This window comes from Ranitomeya variabilis, chromosome 7, assembly GCF_051348905.1.
Source record: "Ranitomeya variabilis isolate aRanVar5 chromosome 7, aRanVar5.hap1, whole genome shotgun sequence".
NCBI classification, from domain to species: domain Eukaryota; kingdom Metazoa; phylum Chordata; class Amphibia; order Anura; family Dendrobatidae; genus Ranitomeya; species Ranitomeya variabilis.
Window position 1 is genome coordinate 1222356 of NC_135238.1, and position 19368 is coordinate 1241723.

General features: G+C 55.6%; 1 protein-coding gene across 1 annotated transcript; it reads left to right on the forward strand.

Annotated features, from left to right (window-relative positions):
• The first annotated feature begins 1989 nt into the window (after positions 1-1989).
• FBRS (fibrosin) lies at positions 1990-17414 on the forward strand. The gene is made up of 19 exons (XM_077273597.1): positions 1990-2495; positions 5722-5862; positions 7247-7321; positions 7394-7429; positions 7507-7536; positions 7627-7675; positions 11143-11377; positions 11451-11701; positions 11781-11944; positions 12144-12197; positions 12330-12425; positions 12508-12573; positions 14400-14423; positions 14601-14672; positions 15517-15634; positions 15725-15793; positions 16113-16196; positions 16306-16486; positions 16560-17414. Exons 1-19 carry the CDS (start codon positions 2238-2240, stop codon positions 17203-17205), a joined length of 2649 nt encoding a protein of 882 aa, XP_077129712.1. The 5' UTR covers positions 1990-2237; the 3' UTR covers positions 17206-17414.
• Positions 17415-19368: the final 1954 nt, after the last annotated feature.

Below are 19368 nucleotides of genomic sequence, written 5' to 3' on the forward strand. Positions count from 1 at the left end.
GTGAGCCCCCCCACCCCCTACATCACAGCCCCCACACACAGCAGTGAGCCCCCCACCCCCTACATCACTGAGCCCCCACACACACAGCAGTGAGCCCCCCCACCCCCTACATCACTGAGCCCCCACACACACACAGTGAGCCCCCACCCCCTACATCACTGAGCCCCCACACACACACAGTGAGCCCCCACCCCCTACATCACTGAGCCCCCACACACACAGCAGTGAGCCCCCCACCCCCTACATCACTGAGCCCCCACACACACAGCAGTGAGCCCCCCACCCCCACATCACTGAGCCCCCACACACACAGCAGTGAGCCCCCCACCCCCTACATCACTGAGCCCCCACACACACAGCAGTGAGCCCCCCACCCCCTACATCACTGAGCCCCCACACACACAGCAGTGAGCCCCCCACCCCCTACATCACTGAGCCCCCACACACACAGCAGTGAGCCCCCCACCCCCTACATCACTGAGCCCCCACACACAGCAGTGAGCCCCCCCACCCCCTACATCACTGAGCCCCCACACACAGCAGTGAGCCCCCCCACCCCCTACATCACTGAGCCCCCACACACAGCAGTGAGCCCCCCACCCCCTACATCACTGAGCCCCCACACACACAGCAGTGAGCCCCCCACCCCCTACATCACTGAGCCCCCACACACACAGCAGTGAGCCCCCCACCCCCTACATCACTGAGCCCCCACACACACAGCAGTGAGCCCCCCACCCCCTACATCACTGAGCCCCCACACACACAGCAGTGAGCCCCCCACCCCCTACATCACTGAGCCCCCACACACACAGCAGTGAGCCCCCCACCCCCTATTGGTGAGCCCCCCTCAAATCAGTGAGCCCCCTATACACAGCAGTGAGCCCCCCACATCACTGAGCCCCCCACCCCCTATTGGTGAGCCCCCCCCTCCAAATCAGTGAGCCCCCCACACACAGCAGTGAGCCCCCCACCCCCCACATCACTGAGCCCCACCCACACACAGCAGTGAGCCCCCCCCAAAATCAGTGAGCCCCCTACACACACATTAGTGAGCCCCCCAAATCTGTGAGGCACCCCACACACATCAATGAGCTCCCCACCCTCCATTAGTGAACCCCCCACATCAGTGAGCTCCTCCACCTCCACATCAGTGAGCTCCTCCCCCCAAGTCCCTGAGGTCCCCCCCTCCTCCACCGCACTGAGGTCTCCTTCCCCCGTGCGTCACGGAAGCCTCCGTTCCTCTGTAAGTCACTGACGTCCCCTCTCCCCTTTTCCGTCACTAAGGTCCTCTCATCCTCCCCTCCTCCGTCACTGAAGCCTTCTCCCCCCCCCCCCCGTGCTTCACTGAAGCCACCTCTATCTTCCCTCCTCCATCACTGAGGTCCCTTCTCCTCCATCACTGAGGTCCCTTCTCCTCCATCACTGAGGTCCCTTCTCCTCCATCACTGAGGTCCCTTCTCCTCCATCACTGAGGTCCCTTCTCCTCCATCACTGAGGTCCCTTCTCCTCCATCACTGAGGTCCCTTCTCCTCCATCACTGAGGTCCCTTCTCCTCCATCACTGAGGTCCCTTCTCCTCCATCACTGAGGTCCCTTCTCCTCCATCACTGAGGTCCCTTCTCCTCCATCACTGAGGTCCCTTCTCCTCCATCACTGAGGTCCCTTCTCCTCCATCACTGAGGTCCCCTTCTCCTCCATCACTGAGGTCCCCTTCTCCTCCATCACTGAGGTCCCCTTCTCCTCCATCACTGAGGTCCCCTTCTCCTCCATCACTGAGGTCCCCTTCTCCTCCATCACTGAGGTCCCCTTCTCCTCCATCACTGAGGTCCCTTCTCCTCCATCACTGAGGTCCCTTCTCCTCCATCACTGAGGTCCCTTCTCCTCCATCACTGAGGTCCCTTCTCCTCCATCACTGAGGTCCCTTCTACTCCATCACTGAGGTCCCTTCTCCTCCATCACTGAGGTCCCCTTGTCCTCCTTCATTGAGGTCCCCTCCTCCTCCGTCGCCGAGGTCCCCCTTCCTCCCGTTTCTCATGGTGGTGGTGTAGGGATGCCCCTTTGCCCCCCATACTGACCTCTCCCGTAGTTTCTGCCCTTGCTGTCCCCCCATGTCTCGGGGCCTTCAGCCTTCATCTTTTGGATCATTGGGCTGAATTTCTGGGAACACAAGAAGAGTCTGGTGTGAGGAGAAGGCGGGGCTGAGATATGCTGCACCTCGGGGGATAAAGCCCCAACATGGAGGCCCCACCGCATATTCCCAGGAGCCGCCCTGGGCCCCGTCTCCCACGCAGACGTTCAAAGGCCCGAAGAGACCGGCAGAGGGGCCCTTCACCCGCCAACTCCTTGTCTTCAAGCCCAGAGCCCGCAGTCTTGCCACGTCCACAGCGCAAGAAAAAGAGGCGGAAGCGTGGAGACGAGAGTGGCGCACTGCGGGAGGAAGACCTAATCGACGGCTTCTGTATCAGCAGCTATGGCAGCCTGGAGGCCATGCAGGTGACTGGGGAGGCTGCAGGTTATGGGTGGTGGTCCATAAGTCATCAAACTTGATGTAGGGCAAGGCGGGGGACAGCAGTGTGGCAGTATGGTGAGCAAAGCTGGGGCGGTGTAGGAGTGACGGGACAGAGCAAGGTGGTGGAGTGACAGGATGGAGGGGGGAACGGGCTGTGGAGGAGGGACAGAGCGGGGTGAGGTGGAGGAGTGAAAGGACGGAGGGGCAGAGTGGGTGCAGTAGAGCAGTGACAGGATGGAGTGACAGCAGGGGGGAGGTGGAGGAGGGACAGGACTGAGGGGCAGAGCGGGAGAAGGTGGTGGAGTGACAGGACAGAGGGACAGAACGGGGGGGAGGTGGAGTGACAGGACGGAGGGGCAGAACGGGGGGAGGTGGAGGAGTGACAGGACAGAAGGACAGAGCAGGGGAGGTGGAGGAGTGACAGGACAGAGCTGGGGAGGTGGAGGACTGACAGGACGGAGGGGCAGAGCGGGAGAAGGTGGTGGAGTGACAGGACAGAGGGACAGAATGGGGGGGAGGTGGAGGAGTGACAGGACAGAGGGACAGAGCAGGGGAGTTGGAGGAGTGACAGGACAGAGCTGGGGAGGTGGAGGACTGACAGGACGGAGGAGCGGGATGAGGTGGAGAAGTGACAGGACGGAGGGGCAGAGCGGGGACGTTGGAGGACGGAGGGGCGGTGGAGGAGGGGCAGAGTGGGGGGAGGTGGAAGAGTGACAGAACGGAGGGGCAGAGCGAGTCGCAGTGGAGGAGTGACAGGACCGAGGGGCAGAGCGGGGGAACAGAGGAGGAGTGCCAAGACGAAGGGGCGGGGTCGGTGGAGGAGTGACAGGACAAAGGGGCAGAGCGAGGCGATGGAGGAGTGACAGGACGAAGGGGCAGAGCGGGGCGATGGAGAAGTGACAGGACGAAGGGGTAGAGCAGGGCAATGGAGGAGTGACAGGACGAAGGGGCAGAGCGGGGCGATGGAGGAGTGACAGGACGAAGGGGCAGAGCGGGGCGATGGAGGAGTGACAGGACGAAGGGGTAGAGCGGGGCGATGGAGGAGTGACAGGACGAAGGGGCAGAGCGGGGCGATGGAGGAGTGACAGGACGAAGGGGCAGAGCGAGGCGATGGAGGAGTGACAGGACGAAGGGGCAGAGCGAGGCGATGGAGAAGTGACAGGACGAAGGGGTAGAGCAGGGCAATGGAGGAGTGACAGGACGAAGGGGCAGAGCGGGGCGATGGAGGAGTGACAGGACGAAGGGGCAGAGCGGGGCGATGGAGGAGTGACAGGACGAAGGGGCAGAGCGGGGCGATGGAGGAGTGACAGGACGAAGGGGCAGAGCGGGGCGGTGGAGGAGTGACAGGACAAAGGGGCAAAATGGGGCGGTGGAAGAGTGACAGGATGGATGGGCAGAGCGGTGGGCAGTGGAGGAATGACAGGACGGAGGGGCAGAGCGGTGGGCAGTGGAGGAGTGACAGGACGAAGAGGCGGTGGAGGAGTGACAGGACAGAGGGGCAGAGCGGTGGGCAGTGGAGGAGTGACAGGACGAAGGGGCAGAGCGAGGCGATGAAGGAGTGACAGGACGAAGGGGCAGAGCGGGGCGATGGAGAAGTGACAGGACGAAGGGGCAGAGCGAGGCGATGGAGAAGTGACAGGACGAAGGGGTGGGGTGGTGGAAGAGTGACAGGACGAAGGGGCAGAGCGGGGCAGTGGAGGAGTGACAGGATGGAGGGGCAGAGCGGCGGGCAGTGGAGGAGTGACAGGACGAAGGGGCGGGGCGGTGGAGGAGTGACAGGACGAAGGGGCAGAGCGGGGTGGTGGAGGAGTGACAGGACGGAGGGGCAGAGCGGTGGGCAGTGAAGAAGTGACAGGACAGAGGGGCAGAGCGGTGGGCAGTGGAGGAGTGATAGGACGGAGGGGCAGAGAGGTGGGCAGTGTAGGAGTAACGGGACAGAGGGGCAGAGAGGTGGGCAGTGGAGGAGTGACAGGACGGAGGGGCAGAGCGGTGGGCAGTGTAGGAGTGACAGGACGGAGGGGCAGAGCGGTGGGCAGTGGAGGAGTGACAGGACGGAGAGGCAGAGCGGTGGGCAGTGGAGGAGTGACAGGACGGAGGGGCAGAGAGGTGGGCAGTGGAGGAGTGACAGGACGGAGAGGCAGAGCGGTGGGCAGTGGTGGAGTGACAGGACGGAGGGGCAGAGCGGTGGGCAGTGGTGGAGTGACAGGACGGAGGGGCAGAGCGGTGGGCAGTGGAGGAATGACAGGACGGAGGGGCAGAGCGGTGGGCAGTGGAGGAGTGACAGGACGAAGAGGCGGTGGAGGAGTGACAGGACAGAGGGACAAGAGCGGTGGGCAGTGGAGGAGTGACAGGACGAAGGGGCAGAGCGGGGCGGTGGAGGAGAGACAGGACGAAGGGGCAGAGTGGGGCAGTGGAGGAGTGACAGGATGGAGGGGCAGAGCGGCGGGCAGTGGAGGAGTGACCGGACGAAGGGGCGGGGCAGTGGAGGAGTGACAGGACGAAGGGGCAGAGCGGGGTGGTGGAGGATTGACAGGACGGAGGGGCAGAGCGGTGGGCAGTGAAGAAGTGACAGAACGGAGGGGCAGAGCGGTGGGCAGTGAAGAAGTGACAACGGAGGGGCAGAGCGGTGGGCAGTGGAGGAGTGACAGGACGGAGGGGCAGAGCGGTGGGCAGTGAAGGAGTGACAGGACGGAGGGGCAGAGCGGTGGGCAGTGAAGGAGTGACGGGGCAGAGCGGTGGGCAGTGGAGGAGTGACAGGACGGAGGGGCAGAGCGGTGGGCAGTGAAGGAGTGACGGGACGGAGGGGCAGAGCGGTGGGCAGTGGAGGAGTGACGGGACGGAGGGGCAGAGCGGTGGGCAGTGGAGGAGTGACGGGACGGAGGGGCAGAGCGGTGGGCAGTGGTGGAGTGACAGGACGGAGGGGCAGTGAAGGAGTGACGGGACGGAGGGGCAGAGCGGTGGGCAGTGGAGGAGTGACTGGACGGAGGGGCAGAGCGGTGGGCAGTGGAGGAGTGACGGGACGGAGGGGAAGTCCGGTGGGCAGTGGAGGAGTGACAGGACGGAGGGGCAGAGCGGTGGGCAGTGGAGGAGTGACAGGACGGATAGGCAGAGCGGTGGGGGGGGGCAGACAGCCTCTTTGACACTGGTAGGACAGTGGTCTGCAGAAAGCTCTGTGCTTATGTGTTTTTCCCTCCCTGTCTCTTCCTATAGAGAGACGTCTCCATGGATTCTGCCCCACTGGAGGAACCGTACAGAAATAGACCCCCAGGAAAGAGAAAGAGGAGTGATGGCAGCTCTGAGGACCCTGGAGCAACCGAGAATCCTCCTGCTGAGCCGGCCCACAAGGGTCTGGTAGGTGAATTGCTTCCGATGCTGGAGGGGCCATGGGAAAGGTGACTGGAGGAATCTGCTGCCAAGGATGACTCCTGCTCTTCTACTTTGCAGCAGTTGCACTTAACTGTTGCTGTGATACCGGGGCTTGGGTACGTGGAGGGGGGCAGTCGCACTCAGTGATGTGGTGATACCGGAGCTTGGGTACGTGGAGGAGTGACTGGACAGAGAGGTAGAGTAGGGAGAGATGGAGCAGTGACGGGACGGAGGGGAAGAGCTGGGGGCGGGCGGTGGAGGAGTGACGGGACGGAGGGGAAGAGCTGGGGGCGGTGGAGGAGTGACAGGACGGAGGGGAAGAGCTGGGGGTGGGCGGTGGAGGACTGACGGGACGGAGGGGAAGAGCTGGGGGCGGTGGAGGAGTGACGGGACGGAGGGGAAGACCTGGGGGCGGTGGAGGAGTGACAGGACGGAGGGGAAGAGCTGGGGGCGGGCAGTGGAGGACTGACGGGACGGAGGGGAAGAGCTGGGGGCGGTGGAGGAGTGACTGGACGGAGGGGAAGAGCTGGGGGCGGGCAGTGGAGGACTGATGGGACGGAGGGGAAGAGCTGGGGGCGGTGGATGAGTGACGGGACGGAGGGGAAGAGCTGGGGGCGGTGGAGGAGTGACAGGACGGAGGGGGAAGAGCTGGGGGCGGTGGAGGAGTGACGGGACGGAGGGGAAGAGCTGGGGGCGGTGGAGGAGTGACAGGACGGAGGGGAAGAGCTGGGGGTGGGCGGTGGAGGACTGACGGGACGGAGGGGAAGAGCTGGGGGCGGTTGAGGAGTGACGGGACGGAGGGCACCCACGATACTCGATGTGTACCAAAGCACCCCAACGCACGATCAAGTGGCGAGTACGCTCACTCATCACTAGTCTATAACTAAGCTAAACAAGTTCAACTGTGAGTGACCTCCATTGCTTGTAATATAGGAGAGGCCTCCATCCCGTGTAATGTAGGAGAGGCCTCCATCCCGTGTAATGTAGGAGAGGCCTCCATCCCGTGTAATGTAGGAGAGGCCTCCATCCCGTGTAATGTAGGAGAGGCCTCCATCCCGTGTAATATAGGAGAGGCCTCCGTCCCGTGTAACGTAGGAGAGGCCTCCGTCCCGTGTAACGTAGGAGAGGCCTCCGTCCCGTGTAACGTAGGAGAGGCCTCCGTCCCGTGTAACGTAGGAGAGGCCTCCGTCCCGTGTAACGTAGGAGAGGCCTCCGTCCCGTGTAACGTAGGAGAGGCCTCCGTCCCGTGTAACGTAGGAGAGGCCTCCGTCCCGTGTAACGTAGGAGAGGCCTCCGTCCCGTGTAACGTAGGAGAGGCCTCCTGCCCAGCCCTTGTCCAGCAATGTTTCTGTAACCCTTTCTTCCCCAGAAGCGGCACTGCTGTGGAGTTGGCCCTGTTCCCGCTCGGCTCTCCGCTCCGGGATGTGACGCCGCCACCGCACAGGTGAGTGCCTCTGTCCTGGGGAGGGTTACGTTGTGGTGCTCCTCGGTCATCAGTGGGTGCGCTCTTTTTCAGGATTGCTTGCGCTGCGGCCTGGATGCTGGATACATAGTGAGTAGATGTCCGTCCATCCCGTCCTTGGTCTCTGATGCTTCTGTCCTTGTGATGTCGGCTTTTCTCTTTTTCAGTGCGATGCTGAGAGCAGCTCCGAGGAGCAGGTAGCAATGGCGGCTCGTCCCTCCCTTTACCGCTGCGTTGTCTCCTGCTCGGTGGACTCGGTGATTTTCTCTGTATCTTCTGTTTTGCAGCTTCGCAGTGATGACCCGGCCGTGTCCTTCACTATTTCTACAAGTACAGGTATCTTCCACTGCCCAGAGGCTCACATACGTTTCTGCTCGTAGATCGATGTCCTTGTGGCTGTCGGGGGCTTCACTGCTTGGCCAGATAAGTGGAGCATTCCCCACTCCGTCATTGGAAGCTTAAGTAGACAAATTCCTTGTGAAACTCCCAGCTCTCCCGATTCTGCCACTGTTGTCTGATTGCGCTGTGTTTCTCTGTCGCAGACAGATATGTTCACATTTGTTGCTCTGGCAGCGCAGTGTGGGAAATCTCTGCTTGTAGTGCAACTGGCGTTTCTCCTTCTCTGGAGAGTGCGCCCTCCACCCCAGACACAGCCAATCACTGCTCGACTACATCACAAACTTGATCCACTGCCAAGCTGTGATTGGCCGCATCTGGGAGAGAGGGGTGAAAGCACTCACCCCGCAGAATACTCTGGCAAAACTCCCAGTTGCACTACAAGCAGAGATTTCCAATGCTGCGCCCCAAAAGCAACATGTAACATATCTGCAATGGAGCAACACTGCGAAAACCGGAAAAACCTGCAGACCTCGGGAGTTTGGGGATTTTTGCATGGTATTTTTCTCAAATTTTTTTTTTTGAGGAAGCGACCTCATCTTTCATGAAAGTGACTGGCGCCTGGCAGTGAAATCTACAGACCTCTGCATTAGCGGTAGGACGTGTGCTGAGGATCTCGTCACTATTACGGCAGCATCTGAAAGTCATCTTCAGATGGCTGAAATAAGAGGGTCATTCCCAGCTCCATAGTGTCCCTGGACCTTATAAAAGGGTCACTCCTAGCTTCAGAGTGTCCCTGGACCTTATAAGAGGGTCACTCCTAGCTTCAGAGTGTCCCTGGACCTTATAAGAGGGTCACTCCCAGCTCTGTAGTGTCCCTGGACCTTATAAGAGGGTCACTCCCAGCTCTGTAGTGTCCCTGGACCTTATAAGAGGGTCACTCCCAGCTCTGTAGTGTCCCTGGACCTTTATAAGAGGGTCACTCCCAGCTCTGTAGTGTCCCTGGACCTTTATAAGAGGGTCACTCCTAGCTCCGTAGTGTCCCTGGACCTTATAAGAGGGTCACTCCTAGCTCCGTAGTGTCTCTGGACCTTATAAGAGGGTCACTCCTAGCTCCGTAGTGTCTCTGGACCTTATAAGACGGTCACTCCCAGCTCTGTAGTGCCCCTGGACCTTATAAGAGGGTCACTCCTAGCTCCGTAGTGTCCCTGGACCTTATAAGAGGGTCACTCCCAGCTCTGTAGTGTCCCTGGATCTTATAAGAGGGTCACTCCTAGCTCCGTAGTGTCCCTGGACCTTATAAGAGGGTCACTCCCAGCTCTGTAGTGCCCCTGGACCTTATAAGAGGGTCACTCCTAGCTCCGTAGTGTCCCTGGACCTTATAAGAGGGTCACTCCCAGCTCTGTAGTGTCCCTGGATCTTATAAGAGGGTCACTCCTAGCTCCGTAGTGTCCCTGGACCTTATAAGAGGGTCACTCCCAGCTCTGTAGTGTCCCTAGTGTCCCTGGACCTTATAAGAGGGTCACTCCTAGCTCCGTAGTGTCCCTGGACCTTATAAGACGGTCACTCCCAGCTCTGTAGTGTCCCTGGACCTTATAAGACGGTCACTCCCAGCTCTGTAGTGTCCCTAGTGTCCCTGGATCTTATAAGAGGGTCACTCCTAGCTTCATAGTGTCCCTGGACCTTATAAGAGGGTCACTCCCAGCTCTGTAGTGTCCCTGGACCTTATAAGACGGTCACTCCCAGCTCTGTAGTGTCCCTGGACCTTATAAGAGGGTCACTCCTAGCTCTGTAGTGTCCCTGGACCTTATAAGAGGGTCACTCCCAGCTCCGTAGTGTCCCTGGACCTTATAAGAGGGTCACTCCTAGCTCCGTAGTGTCCCTGGACCTTATAAGAGGGTCACTCCCAGCTCTGTAGTGTCCCTGGACCTTATAAGACGGTCACTCCCAGCTCTGTAGTGTCCCTGGACCTTATAAGACGGTCACTCCCAGCTCTGTAGTGTCCCTAGTGTCCCTGGACCTTATAAGAGGGTCACTCCCAGCTCTGTAGTGTCCCTGGACCTTATAAGAGGGTCACTCCCAGCTCTGTAGTGTCTCTGGACCTTATAAGAGGGTCACTCCTAGCTCCGTAGTGTCTCTGGACCTTATAAGAGGGTCACTCCTAGCTCTGTAGTGTCCCTGGACCTTATAAGAGGGTCACTCCCAGCTCCCTAGTGTCCCTGGACCTTATAAGAGGGTCACTCCCAGCTCTGTAGTGTCCCTGGACCTTATAAGAGGGTCACTCCCAGCTCTGTAGTGTCCCTGGACCTTATAAGACGGTCACTCCCAGCTCTGTAGTGTCCCTGGACCTTATAAGAGGGTCACTCCTAGCTCTGTAGTGTCCCTGGACCTTATAAGAGGGTCACTCCCAGCTCCCTAGTGTCCCTGGACCTTATAAGAGGGTCACTCCTAGCTCCGTAGTGTCCCTGGACCTTATAAGAGGGTCACTCCCAGCTCCGTAGTGTCCCTGGACCTTATAAGACGGTCACTCCCAGCTCTGTAGTGTCCCTGGACCTTATAAGACGGTCACTCCCAGCTCTGTAGTGTCCCTGGACCTTATAAGACGGTCACTCCCAGCTCTGTAGTGTCCCTAGTGTCCCTGGACCTTATAAGAGGGTCACTCCCAGCTCTGTAGTGTCCCTGGACCTTATAAGAGGGTCACTCCCAGCTCTGTAGTGTCTCTGGACCTTATAAGAGGGTCACTCCTAGCTCCGTAGTGTCTCTGGACCTTATAAGAGGGTCACTCCCAGCTCCCTAGTGTCCCTGGACCTTATAAGAGGGTCACTCCTAGCTCCGTAGTGTCCCTGGACCTTATAAGACGGTCACTCCCAGCTCTGTAGTGTCCCTGGACCTTATAAGAGGGTCACTCCTAGCTCCATAGTGTCCCTGGACCTTATAAGAGGGTCACTCCCAGCTCTGTAGTGTCCCTGGACCTTATAAGAGGGTCACTCCTAGCTCCGTAGTGTCTCTGGACCTTATAAGAGGGTCACTCCTAGCTGTTTTCTGTTGCTCGGCAGAGCTTTCAGTACAGATGACTGTTCAAACCAAGCCCAGGCGCTCTGTGCATCATGGTAGCCAAACGCTTCCATCCACCTTCCCCCATCTCTGGCTTTATGTAGCATGCGGAGGGCGGTGGTGGGAAGGGGCAGGGAACTGCTTGGCCACGTCCTGGTGCACTGAGGGCCTGTGCTTGGTCTGAACAGTCGTTCTGTGCTGACTCTGCTCCTTACAATGTCCGCTCCTCGTCAGTCCGACCCCCGAGATGCAGAGGACAGGTTGCAGGCAGCAGCTGAGGCTGAATCCCATGATCTCCTGGGTTAGAGATGAAGCCTGAGCGCTGGCACGGCGTGTACCCTTCATATTGTGGACATCACTTGCTTTTATCTCCCTTTTGACTTTTTAATAATCGCCGTCTTTTACTTCTGCAGCTTCACCTCCCTTTTCTGGAGCTCGGCTAAAGTTGACAGTTCTTTCCCAAATTTCTGGTTTGGGGAGAAGTTGTGAGAAGAGCCAGGAGCCGGAGGTTGAGTTTGTTTCACCCGCACGACCTCCTACACCTGTCGCCATATCTCAGGATCTACCCGGTGCATCCCCCAAAGTGGAGCCTGTGCCCGTCCAACCGACGCCACCACCGTCTCCAAGTGTGGCGCCCCGGCCTAGGAGGTAGGAGGCTGCACGGGTTCTGGATGACTTTCCTCTCTGGACTTGTGTGAGCTGACATCTTTTCTTTTCTCAGTTCCAGCAGGACCGCTGTCCCCAAACAGTCGCCTGCTCCAGCCCCACTCCCACCTCGGAGAGCTACCACTCCATCCGTTTGTCTTCCAGTCCACGCGGCCCCTTCCACCTCCCCCTCTGTTGCCCGTCCTCCTTCCCATCACCACATGAGCCTGTTTTCCCCGGCTCCAGCCCTTCCTCCGGCTCCAGCCCTTCCTCCGCCACCCCCTCTTCTGCAGGTCTCTGGTCATCCTCCTGCGGCCCTGCTATCCGGTGAGTGTGCCGCCTCCCGTGGGGTGGGAGCCTGATGCCATTGCTGGGCGGGTGTAATGTTCTCTGCTGTTGATTCTAGAGCATAACCTTATTGGACAAGAAACGGGATCGCGATTCCTGGCGGCTCCCGGGAGCCCAGCTGAGATCGGTGCTGCAGTCAGACCCTTGTACCAGTTCCACCAGCACAACCATCAGCACACTCACCAGCACACACACCAGCACTTCACACCCTATCCCCACAACGTGAGTCCACAACCTCCATCATGTAGTCCTGTCCTGGTCGGTCCTTAGTGCTGCGTCCTGGTTTCTCTGTGGTGTTGTGCAGATCGTGCTCTTGCCTGTGTAACCTGCTCACTTCGTCCTTCACATTACATGTGAACTCTGTGGTGTTCGCTCCATTTCCACAGATCTTCTGACCACGTTTCTTTCACTTTCTTTACAGTATGAGAAATATCCGGGTAAAATAGAAAGTCTGTACAGGCAGAACCAGAGCTCTGTAAGTATCCCTCCATCGTACTCCTCTGGAGATGTTCTCGCTCTCGGACCTCCAAACATGCAGTGCTGTCCCATTGCCTTCATTTAGTCTCTGCACATTCCCTTCATTGTTCATTATTTTTCCATTTTCCAGTTTTTTCCTCCTTTCTCTCCGGTAATTACTGCACTACCCCCAGTTCTACCTCCTAGCATCTCGTTTGGATCTCTGCAGGGAGCATTTCAGCCCAAGGTGAACCGATTGTGGTGTTTTGGCTGTGGCCGTGTGCTTTGTACAGTTTCTCGGGGTTACTAACTTCCCGCATTTATTACAGAGCACAAGTGCGGAGCTGGCCTCACGATGCTCTGTGCCTACACCACTGCCCCACAAAGCTCCGCAGGTAAGTAATGAAAATGGCCGAGGGGAGATGAGACGGGTGTGGTGTCTGTAGAGAGGAGCTGTGATTGGCTGCTCCGGGGACGGTGTCTGTATAGAGGAGCTGTGATTGGCTGCTCCGGGGACAGTGTATAGAGGAGCTGTGATTGGCTGCTCCGGGGACGGTGTCTGTATAGAGGAGCTGTGATTGGCTGCTTCGGGGACGGTGTCTGTATAGAGGAGCTGTGATTGGCTGCTCCGGGGACGGTGTCTGTATAGAGGAGCTGTGATTGGCTGCTCCGGGGACGGTGTCTGTATAGAGGAGCTGTGATTGGCTGCTTCGGGGACGGTGTCTGTATAGAGGAGCTGTGATTGGCTGCTCCGGGGACGGTGTCTGTATAGAGGAGCTGTGATTGGCTGCTCCGGGGACAGTGTCTGTATAGAGGAGCTGTGATTGGCTGCTCCGGGGACGGTGTCTGTATAGAGGAGCTGTGATTGGCTGCTTCGGGGACGGTGTCTGTATAGAGGAGCTGTGATTGGCTGCTCCGGGGACGGTGTCTGTATAGAGGAGCTGTGATTGGCTGCTCCGGGGACGGTGTCTGTATAGAGGAGCTGTGATTGGCTGCTCCGGGGACGGTGTCTGTATAGAGGAGCTGTGATTGGCTGCTCCGGGGACGGTGTCTGTATAAAGGAGCTGTGATTGGCTGCTCCGGGGACGGTGTCAGTATAGAGGAGCTGTGATTGGCTGCTCCGGGGACGGTGTCTGTATAGAGGAGCTGTGATTGGCTGCTCTGGGGACGGTGTCAGTATAGAGGAGCTGTGATTGGCTGCTCCGGGGACGATGTCTGTATAGAGGACCTGAGATTGGCTGCTCCGGGGACGGTGTCTGTATAGAGGAGCTGTGATTGGCTGCTCCGGGGACGGTGTCAGTATAGAGGAGCTGTGATTGGCTGCTCCGGGGACGGTGTCTGTATAGAGGATCTTAGATTGGCTGCTCCGGGGACGGTGTCTGTATAGAGGAGCTGAGATTGGCTGCTCCTGGGACGGTGTCTGTAGAGAGGAGCTGTGATTTGCTGCTTCAGGGACGGTGTCTGTATAGAGGGGATGTGATTGGCTCCTCTATAAGTTGTAAAGCGCTGCGGAATATGTTGGCGCTATATAAATAAAAATTATTATTATTATTGGCTGCTCCGGGGATTGGTGTTGTGTCTTTATAGAGGAGATGGTGATGGGCGTGCACCATGAAATATGTGATGTCAGTTATGTTGTAAGAGAAGCCTTTACGACTAGAGATAAGCGAATTTGCTCGGGTTTCCTCTTATGCCGAATACACTGCAGAGAGAACCCGGCTTCCTGGATCGCTCCGGCTGATCAGCTCCGCAGCTTCATGTGTCGCGGCTGTGTGACAGCCTGTTTGTTGGGCTCTCATGCATGTGTCGCGGCTGGGTGACTGCCTGTTTGTTGGGCTCTCCATGCATGTGTCGCGGCTGTGTGACAGCCTGTTTGTTGGGCTCTCCATGCATGTGCCGCGGCTGTGTGACTGCCTGTTTGTTGGGCTCTCCATGCATGTGTCGCGGCTGTGTGACTGCCTGTTTGTTGGGCTCTCCATGCATGTGTTGTGACTGTCACACGGCCGCGACACATGCAGCTGCAGCGCCAATCAGCTGATCGGCCGGCGCGATCCGAATGGGTTCCCTCTGCAGTGTATTCTGCAAGCGCTATAGCTTGCCGAATAAGCGGAAACCTGAGCAAATTCGCTCATCTCTATTTCCAACCCTCCAGAAAGACATTTTGGCCAGAATGGGGTGTGATCTCCCAGGAACTTGATTTTTTTTCCCCCTTCTTTTCCAGATGACTGAACAATTCAAACCAAGGGTAAGTGTCTGTGGGACGTGTCAGCGCGTGGACGTCTGAGCGGTGTCCCTGCCCCACTGTCCCCTGGAATCTTTCCTTCAGGTTCTCTTTGTGGAGGGGTTTTGTCTGTGCGCACGAACCAAGGGTAACTAGCAGAAGGGTCTGTGGCTCCTTCATTGTGCTGTGTTTATGTTACAGAGGTCGGGGCGCTGGTGCGCTATGCATGTGCGTGTGGCATATATGATCCTGCGCCATCAGGAGAGAATGAAGGTACAGGCTCGCTCTCTGTCTCTTTCTCTATCTGTCTTGCTCTTGTCGCTTGCTCGCTCGCTCTCTCTCTCGCTCTGTCACTCTCGCTTTCTCGCTCGCGCTCACTGATTAAGGGCTGATTTGTTTCTTGTTATTTAGTTTAATGATGTATAATCAGAGTCACTCTGCACAGATATGTATTTCCTGTGCTCTCTCGCTCTCTTTGCAGACATGTTTTTCGCTCTCATGCGCTTTCTCGCTCCTTCTCACTCTCTTTGCACAGACATGTTTTTCCTGTGCTCGCTCTCTCTCGCTCTCTTTGCAGACATGTCTTTCCTGTGCTCGCTCTCTTGCTCCCTCTCTCGCGCTCTTTGCACAGACATGTGTTTCCTGTTCTCGCTCTCTTTGCACAGACATGTCTTTCCTGTTCTCGCTCTCTTTGCACAGACATGTCTTTCCTGTTCTCGCTCTCTTTGCACGGACATGTCTTTCCTGTGCTCGCTCCCTCCCGCTCTTTGCACAGACATGTCTTCCATGTGCTTCACACCGCTCTCGTCTTGCACCCTTTTGGTGGCTGTGTTTTACCACTGATTGCTCGACGGTCTGCAGGTCTTTAGAGCACTGTCCACTTGTTGATCACCCCTACTTCTATATAATATGTCAGTGCAAGCTGGAAATATTGGCTCCTCGCCTCCTGCGTTGGCGCCGGTGTCCCAAGGCTTGTATGACGTTATGCCACTTGATCACGGCATCCAGTTCAGCCGCCATGAGTATTTCTTCACCACCTTTGATGATTGTGTATCCTCATTATAAGAGCCTGTGATTGGGCACATCGCCATGAATGTCTGTTCTTGTCTCTCCACAGCTCGCACATGGAAATCATCACAAGCCTGAATTACGTAGTGACCTCCTCTGCCTGAACTCCGGACTTGGTCCTCCGCCCTCTACGCATGAACTTGCCCGATCCTCCTCTCTGATGACTGGTAATTGATTGTGGGACTTGTGGTTATCTGGTGTTATCTGGGGTTCTCCGTAGCTCTCATCCTCGGATTACATGTCTCTTTCCTTTTAAGGTGCTCACACCCCTGCGCAGTTCCAGGTTGCTCCTTCAGCCTCATTTCTGTCACAGTCTGCACCCGCTGGTAACTTTTACTTAATATAAATCCTTTTTTCCCCCTTTAGGACCCAAGTCCCGTCCTGTCTGTCTACCCTAACTTGCCACATAGTTCTGGTCTTAGAGCTAAAGTGAACTTTACCAATATCCTCACTATTAAGTCTGTGGCTTAAAGATTTCTGTGAAGCAGTGTAGAAAAACGTCCTGTTCATTCCTTATATTTCCTTTTTACCCATTCTTTGCATGTAACGTTTGGGCCCCAGCGTGCTACACTTTGGTTATCTCTGGTCTGCACAGGAGGCCAACCATCACCTGAGTAGCACTGACCCAGGTATTTTTTGTTCTAGATCCTTTCTTAAGAGCTCCCGGATTATCTGCGCTCGCCTCCTTGACAAATGGTGCTTTCGGTGGACTGGGTAACCCCTCTTTCAGTAAGTGTGAATGAGCCTTCTTCTGACATGTAATGCCATGTTCCAGCTTGGAATATTTGTGACTCGTTCTTGGTCCTTTTAAAATAAAGTGTCTGTGAATTTGGTTTAGATTCTTCAACGCTATTTAACCAGAAGGAAGCCCCTGCGGCTCACGGCTACCACAGCCCCCATGAGCATTGGAGCCGGCTGCACCGCACTCCAACACCCTTCCCTCCACTTCCCTCTCAGGTCTGTGGCAAGGTTGTGGACATGGAGCCACATGGCACACATATAAAAGATGAGAAGGACCGGTAAGGGCATGATCCGAACTCGTACTATCACTTTTCAGTAACTATGCACTGTAATTGTACATTTTTTTTACAGGGATCTTCTATATTCCCGCTTGACACCTCGGGTCTCGCCTCTTAGTGCCACACGGTTGCCTGGCAATGAGGAGCATAGTTCGGCTCGTACTCTGTCTCCTTATATTGCGATTCGGCCAGGAAGCAGCTCCGACACCAAGCCTCGCCTGACACCAGAGCACCCTACTAAAGTGAAAGTTAAGGAGGAGCCAGAGCTACTTACTTTTGAAGTAGTGCGCTCCCCCCTGTCTGGACTTCATTTGCCTCATCCATCTCCCCCTTTTGAACGGCTTCGTGGGGCTTTTCTGGGAGAGCAGTACCCTAATGCACTGGAAGGCTGGAGAGATGTGTACCGTAGAGCGGATCCACCTCCCCTTCGCCTTCCTCCTACACCTCCGCAACGCCTGTATGAGCAGCGAGAAGAGCGGGCACATATTCTGCGGGAAGACTTTGAACGGGCGCGTGTTTATGGTCTGCCTTTTCATGTCACCATGCCGCCTGCTGCTCCATCCATGTTGAGTGCGCAGTACCACCACCCTGGGACTGGACTTCTCACCAAAACCCCTCCGATCAACCTCCTAAGTGCACCTCCTCCCTTAATCTCTACATCACGGCCAGGATCTCCTCCCCGTAGAGACCTCCTTTTCAAAGACAGAGACTGTAGATAGAACTTCTGTAGTCTCCCCTTGTACATATTTATATATTCCACCTTGATGATCTGGGATTTTGTACATTTTTTTTTTGTATAATGTGATTTTAAACACTGTTTCCTGGTGCCCATTCCTGTTCCAGGTTTTTCTGACTCAGGAATCAGCAGGACATGAACGCAAACAGCTCTGTAACTGACACCAATAAAAACTTTCCTCACAGCTGTCAATGATGGTAAGTCTTCCAAAAATTGACCGCAATTTTCTGCTACCTCCACCCTAATAAAACACCCTTGTAGAGGTTGTGTATTACTGAACGGAGAGTGTAAAGGCACCGCTCCAGTTCTACAGTGTGGCGTAAGGATGTAGACGGTCCTGACCATCAGCAGCTCCAGGTGCATGACGCCACACCATGCAGAGCAAGCTGCCACGCCAGAAATGTCATCCTCTCCCTACTCCGAAAAACATCAGGCCATGAAGCCGATCTGGTGCAAAAGAAAAGTGGTCGTTGCCCAGACTCTGTACCTTTAAAGTTAGTGCTCAGACCTCTCTACCCATCAAGGCCCATGCCGAGTATAAATCGCGACATGTGCTGTCTGATTACACTGTTTTACAGACAAATTGGTTTAGAGCTGAAAACAGTTGAACTTAATCTTGTGGAGCTGAAGACGAATCTGATGCTTACAATTGCAGATTGGCTCTAATTTTCAAGATCCATAGGAGATTGCAATAACTTCTGACACTTTTCATGCAGCCTTATAGAACAATCTTTTATTTCCGCCTCATTATTGAATTATTAGTAATTGTCAATTACATGCTCTATTTAGTCTATCGAGCCTTCAGAATTTTATCATCTTAGGGTGACCAATCAACGAACACCAACTCCGCTCCGATGACGTCCCAATTACAGCCCCATCACCGAGTTTCATAAATGCTCTCTAGGTAAGGTATACAGATTTAAGATGTCTTACTATATTGAAAGGTTTCTATATGTTTTCAGATATTCCTCATTCTTGCATTAACAAAGCGGATAGTTTTTGCTACATGTGCGGAGAAGTCACTTCTGCATCACAAAGGTGAAACTTCACTACCATGATAAGGAAAACCCACAACCTGAATTTTGGCAGAATAGGAGATCAGGATAAGAGTTGGGCTCTACACGTATGCTGCAATAGATGTGCATCACATCCTACCCAGTGGTTGTAGGGTAGAGTCAGTCTATGCCTTTTGCAGTCCTTATAATCTATAGAGGGCCAACCGATCACACTAGTTGCTATTTCTGCATGGTGACCCCCCCCCCCCCCCCCATTAGGTAAGGAGTTTCAAGGAAAAATTGGACTTTACAGCATCCAAACCTTTCATCTGCAGTACACCCAGTACAACATACAGAAGAACTGCTGACTCCAAAAGAACCAGAAGCATTTTAAGAAGTCAAATGCTTAAGAAGAGGGCACTTGGTGTTCACAATCATCCTCCTCTCACAACCTAGGCTTTTGGTCAGCAACCTCATTTGAACCACATCTTGTAAAACAAAGTGAACTGAATGATCTTGTTAGAGGTTTGGATTTTGCCCAAGATTAAGGCTGAGCTGAGCTCCTGGGTTGCCGGCTACAGCAGTAGAATCTCCTAGCGGGTAATGTTCAGTTTTGTTTGTACTTCAACTGTGATAAAGACCTTGTCCAATACTTCTTCATGGAGGACGATCTTGTGGCATACAACAACATCAGCTGTTTAATGGAAGCTCTGAATAGAAGTCATAATCCCGAGGAATGGAGGCTCTTCATTGATTCATCCAAAACGAGCCTAAAAACAGTCTTGCTGCATAATGGCAATTCGCTACCTTCAATTCCAGCTGGTTCTGCTGTCAACCTGACGTAAACCTATGACAAGATGAAACCGCTTTTGAGGTGCCAGAACTATGACCAGCATTTGTGGCCCCTCTGTGGTGACATAAAGGTGGTTGCAATCTTACTTGGTCTCCAGGGTGGATACACAAAGTCCTGCTTTCTGGGTGAGAGGGATAGTCGTGTAAGACAATATCATTACAGTAAAAGAGACTGGCCTCCCCGGCATTCAATTCAGCCATGAAAGAGTAAAACTGTCCTGCATCCAGCACTTGTGGACCCACAGAAGGCTTTGTTACCCTCATTGCATATCTAGTTGGGCCTAATGAAGAACTTTGTA

Bases quoted from the DNA above. Each gene is read 5' to 3' on its own strand.
- FBRS (XM_077273597.1), top strand. From the start codon at position 2,238: ATGGAGGCCCCACCGCATATTCCCAGGAGCCGCCCTGGGCCCCGTCTC. The intron at 7,676-11,142 runs GTATCTTCCACT...TTACTTCTGCAG, and splicing joins CACTATTTCTACAAGTACAG to CTTCACCTCCCTTTTCTGGA. The intron at 14,673-15,516 runs GTACAGGCTCGC...GTCTCTCCACAG, and splicing joins GCCATCAGGAGAGAATGAAG to CTCGCACATGGAAATCATCA.